The 19986-nt window shown below is 35.7% G+C and overlaps 1 protein-coding gene across 1 annotated transcript in view; it reads left to right on the forward strand.

Annotated features, from left to right (window-relative positions):
* Positions 1 to 5739, forward strand: part of LOC140171163 (lysosomal alpha-mannosidase-like) — a 68696-nt gene extending 62957 nt beyond the window's left edge. The window contains exon 24 of the mRNA XM_072194353.1: positions 5448 to 5739. Coding sequence (XP_072050454.1) covers positions 5448 to 5551 — 104 coding nt within the window. The 3' untranslated portion in view covers positions 5552 to 5739. The remainder of the gene's footprint in view (positions 1 to 5447) is intronic.
* Positions 5740 to 19986: the final 14247 nt, after the last annotated feature.

Raw genomic sequence — 19986 nt, forward strand, 5'->3', positions numbered from 1 at the left:
AGAGAGAGACCTGCTTTTCAGAAAATAGTACCATTGGAGTGATCAAAGTAGTAAACGAGATACAGTTAGGATTGGCAATCCACAATATTATGAAATGGGAAGCAACAGATAGAGGGCCATCACAGCAAGTGTCATGATGGCTGCTCCACATTTTGAGTCTTCTCTCTCTCTCATTCTCTCTCTTTTTCCTAGTTTCCACACAAAACAACATTGCTGGGCCCAAAGCTAAAGTGAAAAAGGACAGTTAAAGAAATTAAGGAAAGCAGCAGATTTAATAAGGTCATGTGGGTCAATAATCGCTATCCTTTCTGTTTTTAATGAATTGTCAATTGCATTTAGTAAGCTGTATATCTAGGCTGGATCACTACAAAGCCTTGTGGCAATCAATATAGAAGAAATATATAAATTAAGGACCCTAGATCTAAAAGGAGGTAAAGTCACATTGAGTGTATTTTGAGTAAAATAGCAAGAACATATTTTCTGTAGTTTTCATTTACTGTGTTTAATTAACTGCTTTTTGGAAATTTTATCAAAGGAATCAAACAGCATGGGTAAGTGTTCTGAGAACTTCTATTGGACATTAAAAAAATTGAAAGGTTATTTTGTGCATCTATCACATATTGCTCCTTTAATAGACCTGAATACAGTGAGCAACTACCAACTGATGAGCTTATAGAATTCGTTCATAATTAATGATGGGCTTCCAACACGCAATATTATATGCATTGTTAGAAGTAATTGTAAGTGATTATACCAATGTGAAGGTGGGTGTAAAATGGAAAATTGATGCGGTGAAGGATTTGTGAAAGGCTTGTTGCACTTTATGAAGTCTCAAAACATCAGGTGGAAATAAGTAACAAAGATAAGGATTATTTTTTTGAGATTCTCTGAAATATATGAAATTGCACTGTAGGGCTGAATGGCAGACATGCATGGATTAAATGTGTCACAATCTGCTCCATGGGGACCAAAGGCAGCAAATTTCAAATTGAGATAACAATAATAACAAAATACATAATAGTGAATATAGTGAATATTCTCAGTCATTAGAATCACAGGGTTTTGAATTAAATCAAATACTGGAACTTAACATTTTGTGCAACTTGCTATGTTGCATCTGAAACCATCGGACTTCATCAGGCAACTGACCCGCTGGGCTGGTCATGTGACACTTTGAGACGGCTAGGGATCGTCTTGATGGCCCGGTCCCATGCTTGAGATAAGTTGTGTCTCAGTCCCCCTTTCTTATTAAGTTTCAAAGTGTCACATGACCAACCCAGCGGGTCAGTTGCCTGATGAAATCTGATGGTTTCAGACGCAATGTAGCAAGTTGCAAAAAATGTAAGTTCCAGTATTTGATTTAATTCAAAACCTTAACATAACAAAATACACATCACAAAGCTTCAGAACTTTAGAACCAAGTATGCTAGACCTTTGGTGTTTTCAGTATAATGATATTGTTTGTATTACTATTAGGTAATAATTCGGCCTATAGTAAATCAATTGTCAAAAATGCCTCCTTTGGCCCCCATGGAGCAAATCATGTCAAAAATGTCTTCTGCGTTGTCTGATCTTATAGCCAGGTGGTAGAGCTCAAGTACCAGGTATACTCAAGGTCTTAACTCATGGGATGGTTATTACTGGCTTAGTTGTGAAGATTTGTTGTATATTTCTTTTTGAGATATTGTGGGGAGGTTTATACTATATTATTTAATAAATCATTTTATTTAATAAAGTGCAGGGTATTTTTCTCTCTTATTTATTAAGAAAAGAGTGCTGTTGATTGAGGATTCAATGTGACTGATTTTGCATAATTCTGGAGAATAAATATCTGGATGGAGGCTGAAGGCTCCCGAAGCCACTCACTGGGCATGCCCTTGTTTAAGGGAATGGTTTTGAATGGTTTAGAAGGTGTGGTCCTCAAAAATTGACTTTGAACAGCTTTTTCAAGTAGGGACTTGAAAAGTAACTACATAAAAAATTGTTGTGTTTGAAATAAAAATAAAAAAGGCATCTTGAGTTGGAAGCTTATAAAAAAAAGTCTGTATTTTCACAAATTGTGACGTATATTACATCTGTTTGACTTACAACCAATAGTGAATAAAAGTTGTGATTTTTTTTTTTCTATTTTCAGAAGGATTTGTTGTAGTCCCAGGTGTTAACCCTGAAACCAAATCTTTATAAAATATACCCATTTCCAACATTTGTAGTTGCTACTTCAAATATTAACATTTGATTTCAAAGTAATTCCTGTTAAATGCTATTGTTTATTTTGCTCTGTAAACAAATAAAATGTTTGTGATTTAAAACAAAAAATATGTAGAGCAACATAGGCAAAAGCCACGAGCCTTCAGTACATAGTTTTATTTGTAACACAACTAACAAAAACACCTGTGTTTATGTATATTTATTTCGTTTACATCATGCATTTGGTTTTTCAAGTACTTATCATTTTTATTATGACTATCTGTGCTGATGACCTGTACCACCTGAGGGCTTATTTTTTACCTCAAAACATTTGACTCTTTTATGAGAAGTGTTTGATGAGCCAGGCAAGATTACATTGCATAGGAACAGACAGGGTTGCCAGAATGGTAGCCCAAAGATGCAGAGAGCGATGTTGTGAGCATCCATTTCAGACCTGTTCTCATAAAATAAGTGGAAAGTTGCCAGTTAAGGGCTGGGGTATGAACGTTTGGACAGTATTTATTGTGGGACATTAGAGCACATCAGACATATCGAATTGCATTCTGAATACGAAGAATGTCCTGCTGATATCAAATAATTTTGATTTGTTGAAATTCGCAATTTAATACACATTTTATAGCAAATCATTAAAAATTGATATTTTTGATATTTAACAGTACTTGAAGTAAACTTTATAAATCTGATGATTTATACTTAAAGTGTATGTAGGTGTGATGAAAAGCCGACGATCAATTGAAAATTTTGACCTTTTGTATTGAAGATATGGATTTTTTTCCCAAAACAAAACAAAAAATTAGGTCTTTTTGGGAAAAAAATCCATATCTTCAATATGAAAGGTCAAAATTTTCAATTGACCGTCTGCTTTTCCTCCCTGCTACATACATTTTAAGAATATGTCATTAGATTTATATAATTTACTTCGAGGACTGTTATATATCAACAATTTGAAAAATATCAAATTTTTATAATTTGTCATAAAATTTGTATTATATTGTGATTTTCAAAAATGAAAATTATTTGATATCAGAAAGACATGCTTCAGTATTCAGAATGCAATTCGATAGGTCTGAGGTGCTCTCATGTCCCACAAAAATACTGTCGAAACGCAATAAACGCCATTTTAGATCCCTTAAGAAAAGGGATGCTTCCTTAATTTAATATGCTATAAAACAATAGAATACAAAAGAATTCTTCTTTGAAATATTGACTTTTGAACACCAAATGAGGGAGCAATCCTGCCAAGTTACATATCATTTTAAAGCTTCTGATCCAGAGATTTCGAATCTTGCCATTACTGAAAAATAAAGATTCGCAACTTTCCTCTCATTTTGTGGGTTGAGTCTCTCGTCACATATTTTCAGAAAACAAGTGAGACAACTTTTTCATTATTCATTACTCACTATTTTTGTAACTTTTATTCTACCAGAAATTAGGGTGTTAACAGGATGTTGTGCACTGAACACAATAAAAAGTCAGGACACTTTGTGTTGTGGCTATCACCTGTAGTGATATTCCGACATTTTTTATATTAGTTACAAGTTAAAAAGTAGTGTAGTTTTTAGCAGAGTGTAGCAACATGTTTCTGCATTTTGATAAGCTATCTCTTATTCAACAGTATCCCAATAGTGTTGTAATATGGCACCACATGGCAACCCTGGTAAAATCCAGGCACATCAGCTTGTGTTAGATTTGCTGCAGTGATATTTGTTCATTGCCATAGGAATATTACACTGAATTTGGTCCTTCAACAATGACTGCATTTTTATTTGTGTCAAAACTACCTTGGGCAGTCTTTCACTTGTGTCATACTTTTTGATGTTATTGAAGGTAATTTGAATACTTTAGTGTGTCAGGCTCAGGCAAAGAAGTCGAATAAAAATCAAAGCAACAACGTATCTAAGCCATTTCCCTTTGTGATTCTGTCATTCTCTGGTTGCGCTCTCTGATCTGCATGGTATCTCTCTTCCCCCTCTCCACTTTGTCTCATTTAGTTCTCTTACATAATAGTTATATAGTTGGATTTTAGGTTTATGTTTTAGGGTTAGTTTTAACATAAGAGTTTAGGGTTGGGGTTTGCATTATTATTAGGAATAGGATTAGTAAAGAAATAAGAGTTGTCCCCTGTATTCCGCAATGCCAGACAACACAATAAAGTAATGATATGCATTGCTAGTGTTTCCTGCATTAAAATATAATATCTGAATGATAAATGACATCAAATTTTTGTTCCTTCCTTTGAAAATTTCATTATTGAATATTCACTGAGCTAACGATTAAAAATGAAGATGTTTACAACTTCTCCTGCGGTTGCATGATTTGACTGATTAAAATCAAAAGAAACTAGTTGCAATTTGTGTTACTGAGCCAACTTTAAAGTTTGTTCGGCTTATAATTGGCAAAAAAATAAGACTCATGACATTGTGTATTGATATGGCGTGAACGCAGTTGGGTGCAAGACCGTGCAACACATACGCAAGTTGCGTTTTGCATAATGCGTAACTGGCACACGCTTACTTAAAGTTACGCGAGCGTGAGTTGAGACTTTATTGATGCGCACAGTAACAAAAACTGAATAAGTTTCACCAATTATAAGCCAGACAAACTTTAGTCTATTGCTAGCTTTAATTATGCAGATGGATACTTCAGAATAATTGATTAACATTACTCATATTGAATGAATTCATATTTGTCCTATTTTATTAAGTCATCTATATCCTCTGTACATATGCTGAAGATTAAAATATACATAATGTATTACTTATTTCCAGGCACTGCTGTTGATATACACTACTCAGGAAATTTAAAGGATCAGAAACTGACAATCCTGATTTGCATTCTTTCTTTTCTGTTCTCATGGTACTGACATGGTTTAATCTTAACTTTTTGGCACTAGCCAGTCTGGTAGATAACTCTGCTGACCCAACTTAATATTAACTAGCCAATGTTTTTCATTCAAAATGTATTTAAACAACAAGCATGACAAGAAATAATTCCATGGGCACAAGTCATGTTGAAATTGGCCAACTGTTCTTGACTTACAAATTGCTTTTGTGATCTTGAAAGTGTTAAAACAAGATAACATAAGTGTGGGCTATCTTCATGATTCAACCCACCCTAATTTGGACTAATTAGGTGATATGTATAAGGTATTTCTTTTATTTTCAGATGCTATTTTTTTTTTTTTTTTTTTTGATATCAGTTTTTGATGACAACTACTTCCAATTTTCGTTTCTTTACAGATGTGAAGCCAATGCCAGTACCACCAGATACTCTGAATGTATCCCTTGATGCAATGCAAATCAGAACATTCATAGCAACTATACAAAGAAAGGCTCAACACTAACGATAATTACAGTGGTCAAAATACATGATTTACAACATGATGTAGTTTTATGTGAACTGTAGATAGTAAGTTGTAGATTATAGTGTATTACCCTAACCCTAACCGCCTAAGGGCTTTTTGGCGACGGGAAGGGAAAGAAGGAAAGAATAAAGAGAGAAAAGAAAGAAAGAAGTTGTTTGCTCTGGGTGGGATTCAACCCGAGACCCTCGCATACCAAGCACTCGGTCTGTGACACTTTGCCACGGGTCTTGGGCTTCGCTGGCCAGCTGAAACCGTGCCTATATATCACTTAGGGCGATTGCGTCATCACACCACGTGGGATGCATGCACGAACAGCGCATATATCAAGTAGTATTTTGTAGTATACAGGAGGGTTAGGGTTAAGGAAGCCTATACTGTACACATGTATTTTATGCAAGTAATTTGCGTTTTGGTGAAGCAAATGGGTTTTCTGGTGCACCACATTTTCAGGACTTTTAGTTTCGAGAGTTATTGTTATCCATGCCAAACAAGTTACACATGCTGTTGCAACACAGTGTGTTGTCTAGCAATGCAGATCTCACTAAACCACACCTAGAACGTAGTCTAGCAAGATCGCAAAACCAGAAATCATGGCGTAATAAATCTTCAAAATAAAGAGGAAAAAACAAACTATACAATGTACATCAAGAATTGTGCAGGAGATGTCCAATTCATTAGAGTGGAATACTGTATGATGAATTCTGCATCCTGTGTGCAGGTAATAGATGCTATTTTAGGTTTGCAGACTTTGTCACCATTGTCAATTACTAAAACCCCTTAAATTATTAAGAAATCCCCTTATTTTTAGAGAATTAGGGGGGTTAAGTTGTTTAAAAAACTTTCAAAACCTAGTGTGAACCCTGGTATATGATTTCAGTGCACTTGTGTAAATAAATCCAAATGTCTTGACAAAGATCCATCAAAATCTTCTGATTAAATTTAGGGTTATGAGAGAAGTGTTAGCAGCAAATGACCCCAATTAGTTTATGGTAACCCTCTGGCATAATCAAAATTTGAGGTCAAAATTGAATTGGATATTTGCTTACGGTGTAAATGGTACGGAAGAAACTCAAAACACTTAATTATAAAATTGGTATAGCAATGGGTCCACTTGTATGATTCTCAGACACACTCCCCCTACCTGAACTAACCTTGAGTTTGGAGAGGGGGAATACTTACACTGTCTATGCTGATATATCATCTCTATCACATGTATTCCTGTTTAAAGGTTAATGAATTCCAGTATGAGTTTTACACATTCATTGACTTTTTATCTGGGGATGGATAGGAACACTCATGTTTCTTAATGTAATTGTAAAGTACACACATTCATGCATGTAAAGGTGCCAATGAGCTATTCGAGTTTATATCCATACTTTTATGGAAGACATAACCTTAATCTTCCAGACAGGAAATCTTTCTGCTTGCCGCCTTTGGTTTTTTTTTGATACCAAAATCTATGTTATGCAACATTCTTTTCAAAAATTGTGAAGATTGAATTCATAAAACTAAGCTGTGGCCCTGATAGAATATGTTGCAAGGTTCATTCAATTAGGCTATTCCATTTGAAATCCATACACCCTCTATGGAAGATATGACCTTTTTCTTCCACACAGGGAGTGTGAATTTCAAATGGGACTACCTTAAATGGATGGCTCCATTTAAAATCTATACCCACTGTGTGGAAGATTAATGTCATGTCTTCCATAGGGTGTATGGATTTCAACTGGAACAGACAATATTATAAATTGGATCCAGTTTGACATTGTTTGTGCCCACAGATCAAACAGCATGTATGTACTGCATTCATCCTCATGTACTGGTGTTGGGTCACATTTGACATGTTTGACCAATTTACCCATATCAAATTAATTCTTAAAACAAGTTGTTGATTATCTGCATGTCCACCTGTGGTTTGCCCCTTTGCCTCAATTAAAGTCTGAACAAAAGTAATCCATCTGCAGGCAAAGTTTAGATTGCTGTAGAAATCAGCATGGTGATTTCCGTAGCCACAGCCCCCAGATGTCAAGTTTAATGAACCGATATAGGTCAACTGCTTCATATTTTGGAGAGCTACGAGTCTTTAATTACGTTTACAATAGAAAAAAAGGTCACAATTCAAATTCTTCCTTGAATGCAATACAGGGTGATTCAAAATGAAATAAACTCATGTTTGTGACGCTTTTGTACATAGTCGAGAATGAATCCACTGAAAATGAAAATATCATTGAAAAGAGTGGATTCTGAATGTCTAAATTAAAAAAGAAAAAAAAAGAATTGTTGTATTTGCTCACAGGAAACCAGAGTTATACTTACTGGAATAAAACCAACCATTTCACAGCTGTACATGATTTCACTTACCATGCGTGTAGTGTATTGATTATATTCAAATGCAAAATCCATGATGGTGCTGCAGTTTTTATAGATACCTTGTATAACCATGATAACTCAATAGCTGACCCACACACCAATGGCCCTTGAGCAACTCTGAAATATACACTAAACATAGCAAAACCAGGTATTTTGGGCCCACAAGTAAATACAATGAGAAACAGAGACTTAGAGTGCTCTTGCGCAAACTTTCTTTGAATATCATATGAGAAAACTATATATTTGGTGTGGGGGTAGGGGAGACTCTGTGTAGACAAAACTTAATACTTTTTTTATAATTGCATTGCCACAAAAATGCAAGTGTGCTGCATGTCAGGTTGTGTAGGGGTAGTCATTCAGTGGTGTTAAAGCCATATTATAACATTTGCTGAGGAAGACGCCCTCACTGAATTTTTAAAATTCCTTTTTTTACACGATTAAGTTGTACTTTATTAAACCAATATACCCTGCAAAAATCAAGACTCTAGGTGCTGTAGTTTTGTCAAAATCCGAGATTTTGAATAAAACGCCGAACCGGCGCTTTATTATTACGATGGAATTATTAGTCGAACGCATGATACACGATGTTCATAACAGTACGCATACGGCATGCGGACGGTGATATACATTAACAAAGGGTCGTACCACAACATGACCGAAGGAGTGGTACGTATTATGTAAGTATAGTAAATTCCAATTTTCTTTGCTTTGCCGTAGTTGTTCGGCTCAAAAATAAAAGGGGATATATCTGACAGTAAAAGCTAACATTTTATGGCAAAGAAATGCTAATCTATTTTGTTTGAAAATGTTATAATATGGCTTTAATGTATCTTCTAGTGCTGTCATCGACATGCAATTATGTCGACATGAGGACATCAGAAAAAGTTGCTGATTTTGACATAAAATTTGGATTCCAACATAATTATATTGACATTGTTTATGACTCATGGTACTTACGAAATAGTAGTAAAATTAACTAAAAATCATAAAAATAACCATTATGTCTTACATTTTAGTAAGTAGCTTCACTAGCTTGTACTAAATAAAGCTATTTCATGCATTAAAGATAATGTGTAGAATACACATTTACTGTTGTATTTTCATTGACCGAGTCATGGGTGATAGGGCGTACTTGTATGTTCACATGGTGTTGACATGTCGATAAATGTTTCCGACATTTTTACAAGAAAAAACATTTCAAGGACAGCACTAGTATAAAGCAGCTTTTGAAAGCAGCTTTTGAAAAAGGGAATCAAAAAGAAAGCAAATAGAAAATCTAGATGTAATGAAACCTTTACCAGACATGCCCGGGCCTGATGATCAGGTGAAAAAAGGGGGATTTATTTCTTGGTTTACATTCAGGTGTGATGGAAATGATTACTTGGAGTGGGTGTTGTTTAATGGCTATCTTTAGACGCGTTTTGTTATACAAGTCTTTAGTGATGTTGATATAATGGTCAATGGTGGCTTAAGGCTGACCTTTACAAAGGTTCCACAGGGAAATCATATGAAGACAATTTGTTAAGCTTACCAGCTGTCTGTCCATCAAAACCACCTAGATGTTTTCGCTGTAGATCAGTGTGGATGCAGGGAGATTTCTGTGTTCTAAATTTTTGATGCAGGGTGATCCTATTAAAAGTTGAAGAAGTGAGCAGTCGAAAAGTTCATTGGCTTTGTCTTTGACTAGAAATTGATATCGTTATGATTTAGAGAAAAACTTTTCCATGAACTTGTCGGCATGTTGGTAGATAATCATGGCCTTAATTATCTCTAAAAGCTGGCTACACCACTGAGGGTTGGATATGATTTATTTAATGCTGTGTTGTCAGCAAAAACTTAAAAATCAAATATGAACTTATTGCATACACTTTCTTTTTAACCGTGAAGTGGAAAATTAACTTCCGGGGATTTAATTGATTGACACAAAAGTAATGTTTTACTGATATTGGCTTAAAGGCTGCAACATACTGAAGATGGGAAATTGAAGAATTCTATCAAGGGGATTTGTCAGTTACTGAACAGCACTCAGGAAATGGATTTGGATATAAAGTGTCAAAAAATGTGCTCCACTTTATTATTAGCTAGTCATTGTAAATTGTGTATTTATGATGCAAATGTCAGCACCTATGAGGGAAGAAACCACCAAACCATGAGAATAGATTTATAATGACAATCAAATAATCAGTTTTGAAATTGTATATATATATATATATTTAGGGTCTTTTTATCTTTTCAGTTTCCGTAAGTCTATTGTTCAGATATGAAAACGCAAGGGATTCAGTAAGTTTACTGTAATCTGACTTCATTGTTAAGGGGCCGCCCATAATTTTCGCCATTTTCACTTACGCAAAAGCGTGCGTAAGAGGGAGGGTGGGGGTAAAATTCTGGGCATGTGTACGTAAGAAAAATGGCGATTTGTTTGAGCAATATAAAAAATGAAAATGGAAAATTATGGTTTTCCAATATTATATTCATAACTTATAACCAATTGACCTAAGAAAATTGAATTGTTCAATTCGTTTTAACAATTCCTATTACATGCCAACACTGATTTTGAGTCTGATATGCACTATAATACATCATTTTCATACCAAAGTACATACGACAAAACCCATAGTTTAATTGTCGCACACCAAAGGGATGTCCTCCTGGTGCCCCTATTTTGATGTGATCGCTGGGGTTCTTAAAGGAAAAGACAGTACTGAGATGTTGAGCAGATTTTGGGGTGCATTAGTCATTAAGTTTAGATTTGAGTTAATTTATTGATGGCTCTCGCTTTCATGAAAATATGGTTTACAAAAGAAGTTTTTTTCAGCATTTCTCAACTCATCCGTAAAAACATAATCCAGAACCAACTATCCTCCCGGAACACTTAACTCTACTGACCCTAAACCTAATGGAACCCTTAACCTAAACTCTAACCCCAATCCAACAATTTTGCTATTAGTAGTACTCATGGAAATCCTTCGCCATTTTATTTGTACGTAACTCGCGGGAGGGAGGGGGTAAAAAGGTACGTACGCTTTGTACGTCGTGAAAATGGTGAAAATTATGGACGGCCCCTAACTCTGAAGTACCAATCAGCTTAATTTCAATAGAGGGGATGCCTATGTCAATAAAAGCGGGAGAAACAAGAGTATGTTAACACCGGTGTTTTTAATGGTCTAGCGCCCTCTTTTCTTTGACAGTGGTAAATTGATCTACATTAATTTGACAAAATGCATGCCAATCCATATGACAAAGTCCACTTTTTTCTGTAAAAACGTTGAAAATAAGCCCGTAAATCACAAAAGGTCCGCTTATGAGTCTGTCGCACCCCAATGCACTTGTGCAGGGCCACAGTGTCGCCTCTTTCCTCAGTATCAATGCCTATCTCCTATTTTGCTTCCTCCTGCCTCCCCCCATGATCAGTCTCCCCACTCCCACCCCGGTCCCTACTCTCTCCTCTCGAGTTCTTCTCTTTCTAGTCTTTCCAGTCTTTCTGTCTCTCCCTCTCCTCTCTTTCTTCCTCGCCCCTCCCACTCTCACTTGTTCAGTCTCAAGTATCTCCCTCTCTCCCTCCCCCTACCCTCCCTTTGCAAAATTTATCAGCATGATCCATGACTGAAAATAAGCTCTGCAAAAATAAACATTTAAAATAAACCTGAGTCTTGCATATAGGCCCAACCAATTATCAGATTACCTTGCCATTATTACGAATGAATAGAATAATTTATCTTTGCTCCAATACAATTCTTTTGTATTGCATTTCAATATAAAACATGATTATCAAATCACCACTTGTACGCGCCTCATTGGGAGATATTTGGCTATTTCAGACGCTCGTTTCATCGCCAATATGAAAGACTTTTGCTTATAACTTGGCAACATGGTTAGTATATATTTCAATTTTGAAGCCGTACAATTTACCGCGAATTTAGGACCATAAAATTTAGACTCTTCTTTTGTCTAGATTAGCACCCAACCGCACATCTCAAGGTTTTATGCAAAAATCAATATAACTTACCAAAACGAAAACTGAAATTTTCAGTAACTAACAAAAAAGGCTAGAATAAAAGATTGGTCACACCTGGGAGACTACCACTTCAGAATAACAATGACTTACAAAAACAGATACGGATATGGAAACGGAAACAGAAACTGAAAAGATAAAACGACGGTTAGATTAACTACCTCAGAGCTCTATGTATAGTACTACAATTATGGAAAAAAATAGTTGACACACTTGTACTGAACAATTGAAATGCATGGCCTATCAAAATTAGAGAAGTCAGTGATACAGGCATACACAGACTCCCCCTATCTCACCCTTACCCACTCCCCATCTTTCTATGTTGGAGGTTCTCACAGACCTGACAACATGGCTTTTTCCATCATTGAATTTTAGGAGCAGGGGCAGAGATACACTAAAAGACATGAAAACTGCGCCAAAGATTTTTCCAGGATTGTAGCTACATGACTACATGTAATCTCTTTTAATTTTGTTTTTTGAACTCGCCTTTTGCAAGTCATATTCTTCTGTTGATTTGATGTTCACTGGGGACTGGTGAGTTTTTCCCTAGCATTGCTTTTCTTTGGAAACAATTACTTTCTTGCCCAGATGAGACTAAGTCAAACACACAAATACCCCTGTGCACTAAAAGAAGGAGAAACACTTCCTATATGGCAACAATGTGGTGCATCTTTTTTATGTATATTGGATATTCAAGTGATGTGTATTCTGTACAGCAAATATGCACTTCTTCTCCTCCTTTTAAATTCATAGCTATTTCAATATTGACATTTTTGGGTCAACATTTAAAAAAAATCATTTTTCAACCCAAATATCTCAACTCACCTCATATTTCAGAAATGACAGGTGGGAAAATGAAAAGAACAACATTTATTAATTTTAACGGTGATGAAAATCATTGTCCACAAATGTTGCCAAATAATTGTTGAACAGAGAGAGAGACCTGCTTTTCAGAAAATAGTACCATTGGAGTGATCAAAGTAGTAAACGAGATACAGTTAGGATTGGCAATCCACAATATTATGAAATGGGAAGCAACAGATAGAGGGCCATCACAGCAAGTGTCATGATGGCTGCTCCACATTTTGAGTCTTCTCTCTCTCTCATTCTCTCTCTTTTTCCTAGTTTCCACACAAAACAACATTGCTGGGCCCAAAGCTAAAGTGAAAAAGGACAGTTAAAGAAATTAAGGAAAGCAGCAGATTTAATAAGGTCATGTGGGTCAATAATCGCTATCCTTTCTGTTTTTAATGAATTGTCAATTGCATTTAGTAAGCTGTATATCTAGGCTGGATCACTACAAAGCCTTGTGGCAATCAATATAGAAGAAATATATAAATTAAGGACCCTAGATCTAAAAGGAGGTAAAGTCACATTGAGTGTATTTTGAGTAAAATAGCAAGAACATATTTTCTGTAGTTTTCATTTACTGTGTTTAATTAACTGCTTTTTGGAAATTTTATCAAAGGAATCAAACAGCATGGGTAAGTGTTCTGAGAACTTCTATTGGACATTAAAAAAATTGAAAGGTTATTTTGTGCATCTATCACATATTGCTCCTTTAATAGACCTGAATACAGTGAGCAACTACCAACTGATGAGCTTATAGAATTCGTTCATAATTAATGATGGGCTTCCAACACGCAATATTATATGCATTGTTAGAAGTAATTGTAAGTGATTATACCAATGTGAAGGTGGGTGTAAAATGGAAAATTGATGCGGTGAAGGATTTGTGAAAGGCTTGTTGCACTTTATGAAGTCTCAAAACATCAGGTGGAAATAAGTAACAAAGATAAGGATTATTTTTTTTTGAGATTCTCTGAAATATATGAAATTGCACTGTAGGGCTGAATGGCAGACATGCATGGATTAAATGTGTCACAATCTGCTCCATGGGGACCAAAGGCAGCAAATTTCAAATTGAGATAACAATAATAACAAAATACATAATAGTGAATATAGTGAATATTCTCAGTCATTAGAATCACAGGGTTTTGAATTAAATCAAATACTGGAACTTAACATTTTGTGCAACTTGCTATGTTGCATCTGAAACCATCGGACTTCATCAGGCAACTGACCCGCTGGGCTGGTCATGTGACACTTTGAGACGGCTAGGGATCGTCTTGATGGCCCGGTCCCATGCTTGAGATAAGTTGTGTCTCAGTCCCCCTTTCTTATTAAGTTTCAAAGTGTCACATGACCAACCCAGCGGGTCAGTTGCCTGATGAAATCTGATGGTTTCAGACGCAATGTAGCAAGTTGCAAAAAATGTAAGTTCCAGTATTTGATTTAATTCAAAACCTTAACATAACAAAATACACATCACAAAGCTTCAGAACTTTAGAACCAAGTATGCTAGACCTTTGGTGTTTTCAGTATAATGATATTGTTTGTATTACTATTAGGTAATAATTCGCCTATAGTAAATCAATTGTCAAAATGCCTCCTTTGGCCCCCATGGAGCAAATCATGTCAAAAATGTCTTCTATGTTGTCTGATCTTATAGCCAGGTGGTAGAGCTCAAGTACCAGGTATACTCAAGGTCTTAACTCATGGGATGGTTATTACTGGCTTAGTTGTGAAGATTTGTTGTATATTTCTTTACGAGATATTGTGGGGAGGTTTATACTATATTATTTAATAAATCATTTTATTTAATAAAGTGCAGGGTATTTTTCTCTCTTATTTATTAAGAAAAGAGTGCTGTTGATTGAGGATTCAATGTGACTGATTTTGCATAATTCTGGAGAATAAATATCTGGATGGAGGCTGAAGGCTCCCGAAGCCACTCACTGGGCATGCCCTTGTTTAAGGGAATGGTTTTGAATGGTTTAGAAGGTGTGGTCCTCAAAAATTGACTTTGAACAGCTTTTTCAAGTAGGGACTTGAAAAGTAACTACATAAAAAATTGTTGTGTTTGAAATAAAAATAAAAAGGCATCTTGAGTTGGAAGCTTATAAAAAAAGTCTGTATTTTCACAAATTGTGACGTATATTACATCTGTTTGACTTACAACCAATAGTGAATAAAAGTTGTGATTTTTTTTTCACTATTTTCAGAAGGATTTGTTGTAGTCCCAGGTGTTAACCCTGAAACCAAATCTTTATAAAATATACCCATTTCCAACATTTGTAGTTGCTACTTCAAATATTAACATTTGATTTCAAAGTAATTCCTGTTAAATGCTATTGTTTATTTTGCTCTGTAAACAAATAAAATGTTTGTGATTTAAAACAAAAAATATGTAGAGCAACATAGGCAAAAGCCACGAGCCTTCAGTACATAGTTTTATTTGTAACACAACTAACAAAAACACCTGTGTTTATGTATATTTATTTCGCTTACATCATGCATTTGGTTTTTCAAGTACTTATCATTTTATTATGACTATCTGTGCTGATGACCTGTACCACCTGAGGGCTTATTTTTTACCTCAAAACATTTGACTCTTTTATGAGAAGTGTTTGATGAGCCAGGCAAGATTACATTGCATAGGAACAGACAGGGTTGCCAGAATGGTAGCCCAAAGATGCAGAGAGCGATGTTGTGAGCATCCATTTCAGACCTGTTCTCATAAAATAAGTGGAAAGTTGCCAGTTAAGGGCTGGGGTATGAACGTTTGGACAGTATTTATTGTGGGACATTAGAGCACATCAGACATATCGAATTGCATTCTGAATACTGAAGAATGTCCTGCTGATATCAAATAATTTTGATTTTTTGAAATTGCAATTTAATACACATTTTATAGCAAATCATTAAAAATTGATATTTTTGATATTTAACAGTACTTGAAGTAAACTTTATAAATCTGATGATTTATACTTAAAGTGTATGTAGGTGTGATGAAAAGTCGACGATCAATTGAAAATTTTGACCTTTTGTATTGAAGATATGGATTTTTTCCCAAAACAAAACAAAAATTAGGTCTTTTTGGGAAAAAATCCATATCTTCAATATGAAAGGTCAAAATTTTCAATTGACCGCCTGCTTTTCCTCCCTGCTACATACATTTTAAGAATATGTCATTAGATTTATATAATTTACTTCGAGGACTGTTATATATCAACAATTTGAAAAATATCAAATTTTTATAATTTGTCATAAAATTTGTATTATATTGTGATTTTCAAAAATGAAAATTATTTGATATCAGAAAGACATGCTTCAGATTCAGAATGCAATTCGATAGGTCTGAGGTGCTCTCATGTCCCACAAAAATACTGTCGAAACGCAATAAACGCTCATTTTAGATCCCTTAAGAAAAGGGGATGCTTCCTTAATTTAATATGCTATAAAACAATAGAATACAAAAGAATTCTTCTTTGAAATATTGACTTTTGAACACCAAATGAGGGAGCAATCCTGCCAAGTTACATATCATTTTAAAGCTTCTGATCCAGAGATTTCGAATCTTGCCATTACTGAAAAATAAAGATTCGCAACTTTCCTCTCATTTTGTGGGTTGAGTCTCTCGTCACATATTTTCAGAAAACAAGTGAGACAACTTTTTCATTATTCATTACTCACTATTTTGTAACTTTTATTCTACCAGAAATTAGGGTGTTAACAGGATGTTGTGCACTGAACACAATAAAAGTCAGGACACTTTGTGTTGTGGCTATCACCTGTAGTGATATTCCGACATTTTTTATATTAGTTACAAGTTAAAAAGTAGTGTAGTTTTTAGCAGAGTGTAGCAACATGTTTCTGCATTTTGATAAGCTATCTCTTATTCAACAGTATCCCAATAGTGTTGTAATATGGCACCACATGGCAACCCTGGTAAAATCCAGGCACATCAGCTTGTGTTAGATTTGCTGCAGTGATATTTGTTCATTGCCATAGGAATATTACACTGAATTTGGTCCTTCAACAATGACTGCATTTTTATTTGTGTCAAAACTACCTTGGGCAGTCTTTCACTTGTGTCATACTTTTTGATGTTATTGAAGGTAATTTGAATACTTTAGTGTGTCAGGCTCAGGCAAAGAAGTCGAATAAAAATCAAAGCAACAACGTATCTAAGCCATTTCCTTTGTGATTCTGTCATTCTCTGGTTGCGCTCTCTGATCTGCATGGTATCTCTCTTCCCCCTCTCCACTTTGTCTCATTTAGTTCTCTTACATAATAGTTATATAGTTGGATTTTAGGTTTATGTTTTAGGGTTAGTTTTAACATAAGAGTTTAGGGTTGGGGTTTGCATTATTATTAGGAATAGGATTAGTAAAGAAATAAGAGTTGTCCCCTGTATTCCGCAATGCCAGACAACACAATAAAGTAATGATATGCATTGCTAGTGTTTCCTGCATTAAAATATAATATCTGAATGATAAATGACATCAAATTTTTGTTCCTTCCTTTGAAAATTTCATTATTGAATATTCACTGAGCTAACGATTAAAAATGAAGATGTTTACAACTTCTCCTGCGGTTGCATGATTTGACTGATTAAAAATCAAAAGAAACTAGTTGCAATTTGTGTTACTGAGCCAACTTTAAAGTTTGTTCGGCTTATAATTGGCAAAAAAATAAGACTCATGACATTGTGTATTGATATGGCGTGAACGCAGTTGGGTGCAAGACCGTGCAACACATACGCAAGTTGCGTTTTGCATAATGCGTAACTGGCACACGCTTACTTAAAGTTACGCGAGCGTGAGTTGAGACTTTATTGATGCGCACAGTAACAAAAACTGAATAAGTTTCACCAATTATAAGCCAGACAAACTTTAGTCTATTGCTAGCTTTAATTATGCAGATGGATACTTCAGAATAATTGATTAACATTACTCATATTGAATGAATTCATATTTGTCCTATTTTATTAAGTCATCTATATCCTCTGTACATATGCTGAAGATTAAAATATACATAATGTATTACTTATTTCCAGGCACTGCTGTTGATATACACTACTCAGGAAATTTAAAGGATCAGAAACTGACAATCCTGATTTGCATTCTTTCTTTTCTGTTCTCATGGTACTGACATGGTTTAATCTTAACTTTTTTTGGCACTAGCCAGTCTGGTAGATAACTCTGCTGACCCAACTTAATATTAACTAGCCAATGTTTTTCATTCAAAATGTATTTAAACAACAAGCATGACAAGAAATAATTCCATGGGCACAAGTCATGTTGAAATTGGCCAACTGTTCTTGACTTACAAATTGCTTTTGTGATCTTGAAAGTGTTAAAACAAGATAACATAAGTGTGGGCTATCTTCATGATTCAACCCACCCTAATTTGGACTAATTAGGTGATATGTATAAGGTATTTCTTTTATTTTCAGATGCTATTTTTTTTTTTTTTTTTTTGATATCAGTTTTTAATGACAACTACTTCCAATTTTTGTTTCTTTACAGATGTGAAGCCAATGCCAGTACCACCAGATACTCTGAATGTATCCCTTGATGCAATGCAAATCAGAACATTCATAGCAACTATACAAAGAAAGGCTCAACACTAACGATAATTACAGTGGTCAAAATACATGATTTACAACATGATGTAGTTTTATGTGAACTGTAGATAGTAAGTTGTAGATTATAGTGTATTACCCTAACCCTAACCGCCTAAGGGCTTTTTGGCGACGGGAAGGGAAAGAAGGAAAGAATAAAGAGAGAAAAGAAAGAAAGAAGTTGTTTGCTCTGGGTGGGATTCGAACCCGAGACCCCTCGCATACCAAGCACTCGGTCTGTGACACTTTGCCACGGGTCTTGGGCTTCGCTGGCCAGCTTAAACCGTGCCTATATATCACTTAGGGCGATTGGGCATCACACCACGTGGGATGCATGCACGAACAGCGCATATATCAAGTAGTATTTTGTAGTATACAGGAGGGTTAGGGTTAAGGAAGCCTATACTGAGTTTCGATAGTGGTAACCTAACCCTAACCGCCTAAGGGCTTTTTGGCGACGGGAAGGGAAAGAAGGACAGAAGAAAGAGAGAAAAGAAAGAAAGAAGTTGTTTGCTCTGGGTGGGATTCGAACCCGAGACCCCTCGCATGCCAAGCACTCGGTCGGCGACACTTTGCCACGGGTCTTGGGCTTCATTGGCCAGCGAAACCGTGCCTATATATCACTTAGGGCGATTGCGTCATCACACCACGTGGGATGCATGCACGAACAGCGCATATATCAAGTAGTATTTTGTAGTATACAGGAGGGTTAGGGTTAAGGAAGCCTATACTGAGTTTCGATAGTGGTAACCTAACCCTAACCGCCTAAGGGCTTTTTAGCGATGGGAAGGGAAAGAAGGAAGAAATAAAGAGAGAAAAGAAAGAAAGAAGTTGTTTGCTCTGGGTGGGATTCGAACCCGAGACCCCTCGCATGCCAAGCACTCGGTCGGCGACACTTTGCCACGGTCTTGGGCTTCGCTGGCCAGCGAAACCGTGCCTATATATCACTTAGGGCGATTGCGTCATCACACCACGTGGGATGCATGCACGAACAGGATTTTAGTATTTTGTAGTATACAGGAGGGTTAGGGTTAATGCAAGCATCCACCCCTAATGGGCTGTAATGTCGACATTATCCCTTTTTGAGCAATTGGACAAGCAACTTTTCCTCAAATAAGCTTTACATTGATATTACATGTCCTTGTTGTTTGTTTGCAAGGCAGTAACAATTAGCAGAGTTTGGAAATGCATTATTTTCTATTGTTTTTTGAGAGGTTCAATGGACCATATCTTAAAACAAGTTCTGCTGACATCACAGTCCATTCATGGTGAAGGTCACCATATCTTAAAACAAGCTCTGCTGACATCACAGTCCATTCATGGTGAAGGTCACATATACAGTCATTTCAGTTTTGACATTCTTTAAAGTTGAAAACTAATCCTTAGATAGGGGGGACAGGCACATCTGAGCGAGGGCGCTATTTATTTTACTTGATAATAAAGCCCTATGTAAATCTGTGCCATTTTGTGCCACTGAAAACACCATTTTTGGAGAAAATGATGAATAAAACCAAAATTAATCTTTTTCAGATGCTCTAGTTTGCATTGACAACAGATTCAATG

The sequence above is a fragment of the Amphiura filiformis genome, chromosome 15, assembly GCF_039555335.1.
Source record: "Amphiura filiformis chromosome 15, Afil_fr2py, whole genome shotgun sequence".
Classification (NCBI taxonomy): domain Eukaryota; kingdom Metazoa; phylum Echinodermata; class Ophiuroidea; order Amphilepidida; family Amphiuridae; genus Amphiura; species Amphiura filiformis.